The sequence below is a fragment of the Psittacula echo genome, assembly GCF_963264785.1.
Source record: "Psittacula echo genome assembly, chromosome: 4".
Lineage (NCBI taxonomy): Eukaryota > Metazoa > Chordata > Aves > Psittaciformes > Psittacidae > Psittacula > Psittacula echo.
Window position 1 is genome coordinate 36,193,042 of NC_137738.1, and position 12,663 is coordinate 36,205,704.

At 36.7% G+C, this 12,663-nt stretch overlaps 1 protein-coding gene across 1 annotated transcript in view; it reads left to right on the forward strand.

Moving 5' to 3' along the window:
• PRKN (parkin RBR E3 ubiquitin protein ligase) overlaps positions 1–12,663 on the forward strand; it is a gene marked incomplete at both ends in the record, with an annotated part of 739,613 nt that overhangs the window by 439,564 nt on the left and 287,386 nt on the right. Inside the window, 1 exon segment of the mRNA XM_080615879.1 lies at positions 7,892–8,028. Coding sequence (XP_080472005.1) covers positions 7,892–8,028 — 137 coding nt within the window.

The following is a 12,663-nucleotide window of genomic DNA, read 5'->3' on the forward strand; positions in this document are numbered from 1 at the left end:
GTGTGTTTCATTCTTTTTTTTTTTTTTTTTCTTACCAGAAAGTTGATTCCATTTACTCTTTTGTGTAATTAATGGAAGTTGACATGTAGGGGTAAAAATGGAGAAGACAAACGAAATTTAAGCATAGAGCTCTGTGGATGCTGGGCATTTAAATTCCACACTTGTTCTTCTGGCAAGGTCCATAGCAAGATCAGAAAAAAAGAAAAATCACAGTATGTATATCTTATGATAGCACTTGCAAGCAGTATAGAAAAATGACATTAGCAAGCCATTCTCACTGTTAGAACAATTTTCTGGTGGACATTGTAAATCATTTCCTTTAGACTAGTAAGGGGAATTAACTGCTTTGTACACTTAAAAAGTCAAAATGCATTCAGTAAGATTTGCTAGCCCAAAGCCTGACCTTCTTCCCTTTGACTGGAGGTGCTAATGTAGAAAGTGTTCTCAGATAACTGCATCTTGACATTTATGGTAAGGTATTTGCCTTGAGGAGGAAAGGGTAAATGTTATCTGTAAGTTATTATGATAGTGAGTTGGAAAAAGAGAGGTTTTTGTAAAGAAATAAAAAGTAACTTGAGGGTGTTTTTGTTTCTAAGATAAAAATAATATTTTTGGTTGAGACTGAAGACTCATTTAATGGGAAACACCCTCGAGCTATTGTTTGGATGAACATATAAATTGAATATTCATATTTGACAAGAAAGATGAAGAAAACCATAAAACATAAGGTGGTGAAAGATAATTCTCTAGGAGTAAATAGAAGTGATGCAGCTGGTGTATCTCCTGCTACCTCTTACATCTCTCCTTTTACTTCCCCTTCCTCCCCTTCTCTACCTTACCTTGTTTTCCAGTCGCCTTTTCTTCTGCACATGTTAAGAAACAAATTCTAAGGGGATAACTGAAGTTTACACAGTGAAAGATGCTGTGTCCAACAGTCATAGTGCCTCCTGGACTCCCAGGGAATGAAGAGGATAATGTGACAGCATCCATTAAGATGATATCCAATATTTTTTTCCACTTTTGGCTTTTTAGGGATTTCAGCATCCACAAGAAATCAAAAAGGGGTCATGAGTCTGTCTTGTCTTTTGTGTTGGGAAACTTTTCTTCTGTGCGGTGTGTTTACATACAGTGTCATTTTCACAGGCAGTCTTAAAAGGTTTGGTTTGTGAATGGAGGAGTGAATCTAAAATCAAGAAAGAGAATAATTCAGTAAGCTTTGGTGTTAAGAGAAGTGTCCCAGAACAATGCTCTTCTGCTGTAAATTTGTACTATTGAATTCTCTTAGTTTTTAAAGCAGGGTGGCCACATGCAGCTTACTGTTGCCCGTTGGTAAGCACATGGTAAACCCTGGACTGTGCCCAGGAGCTGTTTGGGACTAGCAATTTGGCAAGCCTAAAACCATACTGGGGTCCATTTTAACAATTTAAGAGCATAGACAATTGCATCCCAGTGGCATAAAAACATTTGCTGACAAATTTAATTTTACTAGCATAGAGGTAGGGACTAAGACTAAATAAAGTTTAAATCCCTGAAAGAAATCAATGGGATTCTCAGCAACCAGTCAGGGGAATAAGAGGTCAATAGGGTGCAAAGGCATTTTGGCTTTATTCGTTTTTAATTACCGAGGGATTGCATGGTAGTACTTGTGCAGGTGCAATTAGCCCTTCCTCCTGCTGTTGTGATATCACGTCATTCTCCCAACTTTATTGGTTACCTCGCTGACAGTTTTGGGTTTTTTGGGGTTTTATGGTTTTGGTTTCGTTTTCTGAAAACCAAACTAGGCTGATTTCTTACTGCATGTGTCTAGTCTGTATAAGTTGAGTATCTCTAAACAGTAAGTTAGGAGCCTGTGAAAGGAAGGCTCTGGGCAAAATGGACTGTGTGGCTGGTGTGAACTGCCCATAATAGCAGTTTTGCCTGTGGTGCTGAAGGCTGGGTGCTGCCTCAGGGGAGAGGAAAGTCTGCTGTGAGCCGACTGAAATCCACGGGAGGGTGTAAGAAGTATTTGCCACCTTTTGGTGACAAAAGCTTTAGTAGGTCACTGCATGCTAAAGAGCCAGTATTGATGGATCAGTTCACAGTAAGCTGGTGCTCAGCAAGCTATAAAGGTTCTGAGTTAACATTTAAGGAGACTGCTCTGCTGTGTTCTTACTGATAATTACAGTCTTACTGCTGGTGTACTACTGAGTGCAGTTACATACATGTGAAAAAAATCATGAGCATTATGCCAGGGCAATCCTTGAGCTTCCAGGGGATTGCGGGGAGGAATAGAGTGGATCAATATCCAAGGGCCAGTGAGCACTGAAGAGCCACATCCATGCAAAGTCCTCCATGCTCTGTGAAAAACAAAGACTTTCCACACTTAGGTTGGTCCCATTGGTTGTTCTTGTATTCCCACTGTCAACTGGCATTGGAGCTTGGGTTAGGACAATTTAATGAGCTGTTTCCTTTGTTATCTTTTCTTTCCATTACCGAGGTCTTTTCCTTTTCTCTCCAGTGGAGCATTAAGTTGGTTTTAAAAACACAGATGAAGGGAAAGGAGCAGGTTCTACTGATCTCCTTTCAAAGCATGACTGATTTATCAGTTATTTGCTGTGCAGAGGAGTGCTGTAGACAGCTAATCTGATAGATTACAGGAAAAGTTTCTTCTCCAGCCTAATAACTGGCCATTCCTGGATATCATAAGATTCAGCTGTTAGTGCCAACAGTAGTTATTTTGTCTGAAGATGGAGCTCAGACAAGGCATGTCTGAGCAAGCAGGCATAGCACATATTTAATGCTGGGTGCTCATGTGAACATACCAGTACATGTAACATTGAATTCCTTTGGCTGTGTCATCGGGAGGCAGATGCCGTTGCCTGGCACAGTGATCACAGATTTTACAGGCAATAATGTGTGTCACTTCCACAGCACGAAAAAAACCCTTAACAATAGAGTTAACAGGAGCACTGCTGAAAAGAGCACTTGCCATGATGAGTGCTAATATAAAGTGTGCCTCTTCTTCCCTTTTATATTCTGGTTTATTACTATCAGGCTGTTCCTGGGTTCTGGCCTCACGGCACAGCTTTCCAATAGAAATAAGAAACATGAAAGCACATTTTAGAGGAAAACATGTAACATAATACAGGAGAAAGTAGGTCAGTTTTCACTTGCCAATGCCCTTTTAAGTTAACAGCTGTGGGTCAGAATACATTTTTTATACAGAAGCGCAGCCAGAAAATGTAAGCTCACACAGTGATGTCTCGTGCTGTTCATAACCTTCACCTTATGACCTTTGATGTGCTGTGTGGCAAGTGATCAAAGACACAAAATCAGATTTTTTTTTTGTTATTTTAGTGGATTTAATATGTCAGTTTTCTGAGAATAATGTATTTATATATACTGGGGTTTTCTTAATTGGCACAGTCTATAAAGATTTATTTTCATCCCTTAGGGAAGGGAAGGCAGGGATGTACTTTTTATGTGTTCCTAAAACTTCTTGAAATACAGGTTCTTGATTGCAAAGTTGTAACTGTGAGATTTCTTAGTACTTTATCATTGTTTCTTTTTTATTGTAAGGTCTTGATACGCATTTCACATACCTACCCTTGTCTAAATAATTAGAGGTCTGCATTCTTATTTACAGGTTGTCTGCAATTGCTAGGTCACTGTTTCTAATACCCTTAATAGCGTATTGCTGATTAAAAGGCAGGATTTGTTGCTATGCTTTCCTTCAAACTGCCTCAATTCTAAAAGAGAAATCCCTGTGATTTATTTTAATGTGCTTTCTATATTTATAGTTTATATAATTAGTAGCATCTTTCTAATAGAATTTAATAATCTGCTCTAACTGGAGGTACTTGGAAGTATTTTCATGGTAAGAAAACTGTGCACTTAAAGCATCATAAATGGGCAATTCTTTCAGTAGCTTTTCATAAGACTGTGGGCTGTATGCATTGAACAGGAAAACCACATGTGCCACCAGCTTTGTATGAATTAGAACACTTCCTATGAGGAAGACGTGATAGATGAATAATTTGGATAATTAGGCATTGTAACACTGTTCTGGTGCATGGGTAGAGCCAAAACTGCTTGAATGCTGCTTAAGGACAGTATGTCTTTTTAATAATTTGAATTGTTTATGAAGTAGGTGAGTGCTTGTACTGTCTGTGTCACCAAAGTTTATATTTTCCATATTTTTTTTTTTTCCTTAACACATTTTATTCAGTAATTTGTCTTGTCTGGAATGTGAACGGTGCTTATTGGTCTGACCTGCAAGTTAACAAAAAGTCATTTTGGAATGGCATAGAAATTCATTTATAAATGAAATTATTTCATGGTACTTAGAGAGCTTTTTGAAGTACAGGAAGATTGCCAACATGGAAAAATGTATTAGAAATGCAGAAGTGTGTTATGATAAATATAGCACTCATAGGTGGGGTTAAAGTCTGTGATATAGCTGTGTGCATTCAGATTTATTTACTGCACAGAAATGAATCCCAAATGACTCTTTTTGCTTTGCTGACTGTAATCCCGGCAAGACAGCCTTATAGACATCTGCTAAGGGCTTTTTATTATTATTTGGTTAAGATTTTGAGATTGAGGTGAGAAAAATCCAACTGTCACCTAGAAATGACCCCAAAGGGGTTTCACAGATTTGTCCAACATGTTTTTCACAGATTTCTACAGGCTTAAAGGTATTCTTTGCTCTGAAGTGCTTCAGACTGTGGCAACTCACATTTACTAAAAAATAATGGATTGATACATGTGGTGTGCTGTTTAACCTTTACTCAGTGAAGCTTTTTTCAGAATAAGAAGGATAAAGACCAAGCAAGGAACAAGTTGCCCACATTTTTCTTCAGTAGGCATTGTTAATGCATCTAATATAATAAATTATATTAGATATTAATTATATTATATATTTTATATATATATATATATTATATATATATAATATATATATATATTATATATATATAATATAATATATATAAATATATATATATTATATTATATTATTATATTAAATAATATAAATAATTATAATAATAAAGCATCAGTTAATCCACTGTTATGTCTGCAAATAATTCCTTATGCTAAGTAGCCCCTCACATTCATAGCCACTGGGCTCAGTGTATGTTAATAACTGTCATGAGATTTACTTCACAGTGGGCTTCTTATCTAAACAAGATCGAGTCTTTGTATGTTTATTTAGCTAGTATACTGTTGTAGTCTATCTGAGAATTGTCTGCAGTGTGATGCTTCTCAGGAAAAAGACAAAAGAGTGTGTAGACCAGATAGCACTTCCAGCTATGCTGCTGTTGTGCCACACAGATATCTGGCAGTAATAACATAAAGGAGAAACATTTTAGATTCTCCTTTCTTTCTCGTTTAAGTGTAAATGCATACTGATAAAATTCTGATGAAAAGAAATCAGAGCACAGGAGCAAGATTTTCTGTGATGCGTTGTAATGTTGGATTTTCAATTTTTAAAAGTGGTTACGTTCGTAATTGGTGAACAAAAAGGACCAATTTATCCCTTGCTGTGAGAAACATTTTTCTTATATATTATTCTCATGAAGCCTCTAATTCAGCCAAATGTATTATGTAAATGGAACCTATGAAATACCTTCTAAAATATATACCAGATTTACATTACTAGACTGTTATGTTAGATTGAGCAAGGGCCCTTGTTGCATTATATGGCAATTTGTTTTACTTTCATAATACTTCTTTCTAAAATAAATTATGTTTGATGCAAGCAAGGCTTCTATTAATAACTCTTGGAGTTATCCTAAATGGGTACGTACTAGTTTCATCCAGGCATTATGAATATAATCTTTACATCTTTGTCTTTACTGATCTTAGGGACCAAACTTCTGTATCACTTTTAAGCTAGAAGTGCTTTCTTTTAATACAAAATCTGCAAATGTTGGAATGCAGTGTCTGTTCCAATGCCAAATGTGTTTGAATAAATCTGCATTGCATACAGATTGAGTTTCTCAAAGCCTTACACCACAGATCCTGTGGGTTGCAAAATTAGCAGACAGTATAATAGCTGTGAAAGCTTAAGCTCATGTTTTGTGACAGAGTCAGAACCCAGACTTGTAGCTAGTTTGTGTGCATTGCTTGCAAGTTTGGTAGTGTTAAAAGATAGCACATTTTAAGATTAACATTGTTCCTAACAATGCAGTTTAAGTGTCTAGGTATATAGCTGTGCTTTTTCTGGACAATAGAGAATCATGGAATGGTTAGTGTTGAAAAGGGACCTTAAGATCATCTAGTTCCAACCCCCTTGCCATGGGCAGGGATGCCTCACCCCACACCGTATTACCCAAGTCTCTGTCCAGCCTGGCCTTGAACACTGCCAGGGATGGAGCATTTATTTTAAAACAGTTGTAATATACTAAGAAGCAAAAATATTTGTCACAAAATAATTTGCATTAGTAACTGACTGTAGTAGTTCATTGGTATAATGAAATGCTGTTAGTCTTGGTTTCCTACAAGTTTAGGTGGAAGTGTTGATAATGCCATTTTTATTTCTGGCCTGGTTTTTTTAAGACATTCAACTTCTGATGGCTTTCTATTGTGGATCTGTTCTTATACATAAGATATGTTTTGTCTTTGAAATGAAAGAGCGTTGTGAATTTAGATCCCGTGAGCTTCCCATGAAACTAAAAAAGATACTCAGACACTGAAGTAATAAAACTGGGCAGTTAACCCTAAAAATGATGTATCCATTAAAGCTATAGGAAATTTTAATTATATCTGCATTTCAGAAAGAAATCTTTGGATGTTTTGCTTAAGGTTTCATTTATCTGGTGAGCCTCGGGGACTTTTTCCCCAAAGGACAGGATAACTGCTCCTCCAGTTCTCTATAATGATTTTGGGACCATCCAAAGCTAAAATTATATAGATCTGCTTCTCATTTTGCCTAACAGCTGTCTTTTAAAAATTATTATTTGTTATATTCAGAACAGCAAGTGGGTAACTAATAAGGATTAGTAATGGGGTGGTTTTATTTGATTCAGTTTTTAATCTCCTTTATTCAACAAAATCCTTAAAACACAGAAATTGTATTTTTGGAGATACCAACACACTGCCATGAATTCTATAGGATGTGCAGCTCTAAAGCATATTTTCATGGAAGATTAAATGCTTATATGCAGTATCTGAAATTATTATTGATTACATTTTGCAGTTGTATTCTTACATTGAGGGCTTGATGATTTACTATTTCAGTGGGTTTTTGAAGCATCGTCTAGCAGGATTTATAGAAGCTAAAGGAGTATTGTTAACTCTAATGATTTTATCACAAGTCCTACTGTATTTGATGTTGTATTTTAATACCCGTCTCCCGCAGTACCATGAATATGTGAGAATTTGTCGTTTTACTTTTAAAAAAAATTCTCTTTCTTCCTAGTTACTAAAAATGTTAACATATAACCCATTTGTTTGTTTGCCCACAGACAAGTAAAAGTAGTTCAGCATTTTTCACAGCTTATACATGTCTCAAGTTTTCCAGTTTTGATACTCAAGGTTGATAATACTCTTCAAGAAGGAGAGACGAGCAAGCAGTATGGTATAACAGAGCACAAACAGTGCTTTATCAAAGCATTCATAGTCATTATTTCAGAATTAACAGTTAAGGTACGTCCATCAGGAATTAGCAGAAGTTAATTTGCATTACAGCAAACCCATAAGGTGTTCCTGCTGTGAAGACTGTAGTGAAGGCACATTTCACCTCTATGTAATATTTCCTAAATTACTCATTTTTTCATTCACCTTCAGTGTGCTGGTCCTGAGCAGAGTATTGGGATGTGCTGCCTCTCCTGGCTGTGGCCAGTCTATGGATTTGATCCTATCCTTATTCATCATTTTCATTGGATATTTTTTTTTTTTTTTTTAACAGGAGTCCTGTGCTTGTGTTCCAGTGTCTGCATCGCCATGTCATTTGCCTAGACTGTTTCCACTTGTACTGTGTGACTATGCTGAATGACCGCCGGTTCATCCATGACCCGGAGCTTGGCTATTCCCTCCCTTGTGTAGGTATGTTTAAACTGTTTTTTTTTTTTTTTTTTAATTTATGTGGTTTTGATTTCATGTCAAGATTTAATTTTTTTTAATCACCTATTAGTTTTGAATATATGTGTGGAATGATACTGTTTTCATATGAGTTGTTTAATTTCTTGGAGAAAATATTTGAATATTGGAGTCTTTCTTACTAGACATGTGAACTGGAGAATTAACTGGATTCCAAAGGGCATTCCTTTTAAAAGGAGATGCATACTTTCTTCACATTAGAATTTTATAATCACAAAGTGCTAGCAGATGATAGCATTACGCTCTGGTTAAAAAATATCACCTTGACCTCCACATTTCCACTTTCAAATTAAATAAAGTGTTAACTTTCTTGGCCTGCTTCAAGTACTAATAAAAAGAGGACTGCAATAGGAATTTCAAATAGCCTTGGTGTTGATGAAGTTATTGCTACTAATTATCAGCTTAAATGTCATTGAATGAAATGACATCTACCATCTTCTCTACCTGAGTAGGAGACGGTTTAACTTAACAAAATAAAGGCTTACAGTGAATCTGGAAGACATGTTTTGAGAATTGATTCAATTACAAAATCTCAAAAGTTTTGCTGTGAAGAAATGTATTAGAATTTATTTTTCTTTTGCTATATTTGAACATGTGCTTATATGTTTCTCACAAGTACTGTATAATTTTCCAGCATATTAGAAGCTGAATGGAAGATAGATTTGCCTGGTTATGTGAATGGCTGGAAAATAGATTTCAAATTACTAGATAGGAGAAAAAAAGGCAAAACTTCGTAGGAGAGTGGCATTTACTTACTGTGAGAACATGTTAAGGATATTGAAAGAACAGTAGTAAAAACCAGTTAAAGTCACTTGGTTTTAATTGCTTCAGGAGCAATGTAGCAATGGTCATCACCTTTCACTCGAATTGCTGTTTATGTACTATCTCACCAGGTCTCATTTTACTTACACCCCAACAGTTTGCTCTGCTACTGCATTTACACACTGATCTCATACTGCACAAAACACTTTATAACATTGTGTAAGAAATTTTGTCATAAAGAACCTGACAGGAACTTTATACCCAGTTCTCTTTCCTTGTACTGTGTGGCAGTCTGTATGCTGAGCCTGCCTGCTTACTTCTCCAAAAGTTAATCCATTTTCTACTCCCACACAAATTAATCAGCTACTTGAGATGGATCCATCCTTTTTCTCCTCTTTTTTTATCAGTTCTCTTCCTCTTTTCCTTTTAGCTCCCTAAGCTGATCAGCTGTTCCACTGGTGCAGCAAGCAACTCATCTTTCTCTTCTCTTGTGGGTCTCCGTGCTGCCATGGCTAGCATCACAGTTTCCTCCAGTTTAGGCTGTTACGTTAAACTAATGACCCTTACACAACTTCTGTCTGTAAACCTGTTGCTAGTCATGCTCCACAGAACTTGTATTAGGATTTTTGTATGCATTTTGCAACTCTAATTAACTCCACTTCTGTTCAGAAGTTTTGCCTTTTTTTTTTTGTCAAAGAGGAGACTAAGAAGTTTGCTGAAGTTTTTAACCCTGCCCGGCAGCAGCAGGCTAGTTTTTTTCTCTCCTCTATATGTTGAACACTATGGGAATTGAGCAGTAGAAGCAGAGTAGGTATGGGATGAGGGAGAGATGCAAGAAACGGAGTGAAATGCTCAGAGATGCGATTTCAGTCTTTGCATGGTGAGGAAGATATTGGCTTGGCCTGAGAAAGGAATATTGTAAAGGATGCGCAAAGATGAACAGTACTTCTGCTGTTCAAGTGAGATAGCATTCAGCTGTGGGAATGGAAAAGCAGCAATTGCTGTGAATCTAGCCTTAGCTGTATTATACTTTTAAGTGTTAAAATAGCTAAATATGGAAGTTCTAAAAGTTTCAGGACTCCCCAAATCAGAAAGTTGTTTTTAAAATACTATACGTTAAGGTAATACTAATAGCAGTAGTAGTAATAATAATAATAATACTACAACTGATACATTTTCTCTCTGATCTCCTGTTAGTAAGAATGTTTCTTGGAAAAATTTCTGCAGAGGTGCTGTCCTGTGCCAGTGGAGGCCATAGTTTAGGTTTGCCACAGTGTAGTGCACTGCTGTGCAGTATTGAGTTTCTTGAGCTAAAGCTGAATTGTAATGCTGAAGGAAAGGAAATATAGTTGTGTCAGTATAGCACATATTATGGGCTCTTTGACACTTCTGGTAGGCTGATGAGGACTGACAAGGCAAATACTACTTTGAGATCTGTGCTAGTGTCTCTGCACAGTGTGTGTGGTGCTGTCTAGGCATACCTGCTTGCTCAGAGCCAATCTGATTATCTCTAAGAAGTATTGACATTACACTGTGATGGCATGCTTTGTGTTGGAGAGGTTCTCAGTCACAATGTATGGGTATTCAGCAGTTTTAGATAATATTCCATCTAACCCTAAAATTGATTTCTACCTCCATCAGTCTGCTGTGTTATCAGTTCTGTATCAAAAAAGGCATTTGTAAGCATCTTTCAGAGTGCTTTGCAGGATGCAGAATTTAATCAGGACTGTTATAACTTCAGTGATTCATTTTTGCAGCTATGTTCTGGTATGCAAGAAAACGGGTTGTTTCTAGAATTAGGTTACACTGGAGTTAGGAACTGATGACTATTCTTTGTTCTTCGAGAAAGTCATGGGGCTGAGTTGCATCAGACCTGTGAAGAAGAGTAATGCATGAGTTGCGACCCCCTTCTTTCTTACTGTTCAGCTACAGAGGATTTTAGTCTGCTTCATAGCTATGGATCTAGTGGCTTTCCTCAGCAATGAGTTCAATTGAGAATCATTGAAAAGGGTATCCTGTTATTTTCTTTTTCACTTATCTTGGCATTCCTACTGAATAGTATAAGACAGCATTTTTGCAGTCTACAGTTTGCAGTCTTAATTTTTGCACTGCACTTTCCAGTTTGTATTTGCATGTGAGGATGGTAAAGCACTGTTGACACAACTTTCTCTAATTACCTCAGTTGAAGCCTAAAATGATTTCCCTGGACAGGAATGAATATCATGGGACATGCTAAGAAAAGACTTCTCTTTCTTACTGTGTCAATGTTGGTTTAATACATGTTATCTCTGACAGAGCATGACTCAGAGCAAAAAATATTAGACCTGAGCTTTATTGAAAGGTTAGATGTTGATTTGAGCCTGCTTCTAAAAGGAATACAAAACAAAGTTGTATTTACTGTAATGAGATTTATGTCATGGTAGGTGGCCAGGTGACACAGAGAGATCAAAACGGTCTATATTAATACGTGTATTTTTAAACATCACGGACTAAAACTGAAATAGCATTTATGGTGTCTTGAATAGAAAATACTAATACTCTGACTTTGGACTTTGTAAAATTATTTTACTTTTCCATTTTCAGATAAGAACAGATTTCCTTAAAAACCACCCCATTTCTTCAAGGCATATGTGCACACATTGCCCTAGAACTGTACAGGAGGGTTTGAATTGTAATTAAGCCTATTTAAATTGTTTGCACTTCCAATTAGTTCTGTTCATTCTAGTGTTTTTCAAAAACAGAGGTAACATAATGAACATAGCCTGAAGTTTCCATTAACATTTGACTCGCTGTTCCTGACTTTTATCAAGGGAATGTACCCACATAGCAAGTTTTTTATATCTTTTATTGGATCAATCTAGAGGTGAAAGCACCACACACAACAGAATAAAAATAATAGCAGCTGCTACAGCAAGGGGTCACAGTGACAGACAAGATCAGCATTATCATCACATGTGTATGATAACTTGAGCTGGAAAGGATCTAGGGATTTCAGATAAACAGTGCTTCTCAAGTAGGTTCAATTTCTTGGTTCCTGCCACAGATATAGCAGAAGATGCATTTTGTGACTGTGTTCAGGTATTTTGTATGGTTATATCCTTGCTTTTCTTTGATTTCTGTTATGTGGCCTAATTAAGCAGGAGATAATACATGCTCAGAAGGAGGCTATCATCTCAGCTGATGAGCTGTGATATATCACCTTGATAATTCCATAGGTTCACTTTGGTCCAACACAAAATGTGTCATTGCTGTAATTTTTAGAAGAGCAACATTAATTCCTTAGTGCTTAGCTGCTAATGCTGCCAGGCAGCGCTACTCCAGCTGAGAACAGCCAGTGTTGAGGACTGCAGTTCTGAGCATGATAACTGGTGCATTGATAGGATTAGCTGTTCAGAGTAGTGTAGCAGAAGCCCCAAGATTCAAACCCACTGTATCAGCTCGGAGCAAGGACTTACAGATAGGAGCTGGCTGGATTTCATTGGTCATTAGAATAAAAAAGCAAACGTTACAGATTATACTTTCTCTGCCCTTGTTAAATGGCAGCAAAAATCTAGCCCATCTCTCTGTATGGTGTCTTGTACTAATGAGGCTTCATGCATAGAAATTTCCATGAGTGGTGACCTCCAAGTATCTTTGAAATAATTAATAAGGTGCTAAGAGGGATAGATTTGCATATGCATGAAACATCATTTATGGTTATTTAGTTACTGTGCAGGGCAAAGAATCTCATAGCATTACCTCAAAGAAGGAATTGTATACAAATATTCAATGTATTAGCCCATTTAAACACATACTGTTCCTATGAACATTGTTTCATTT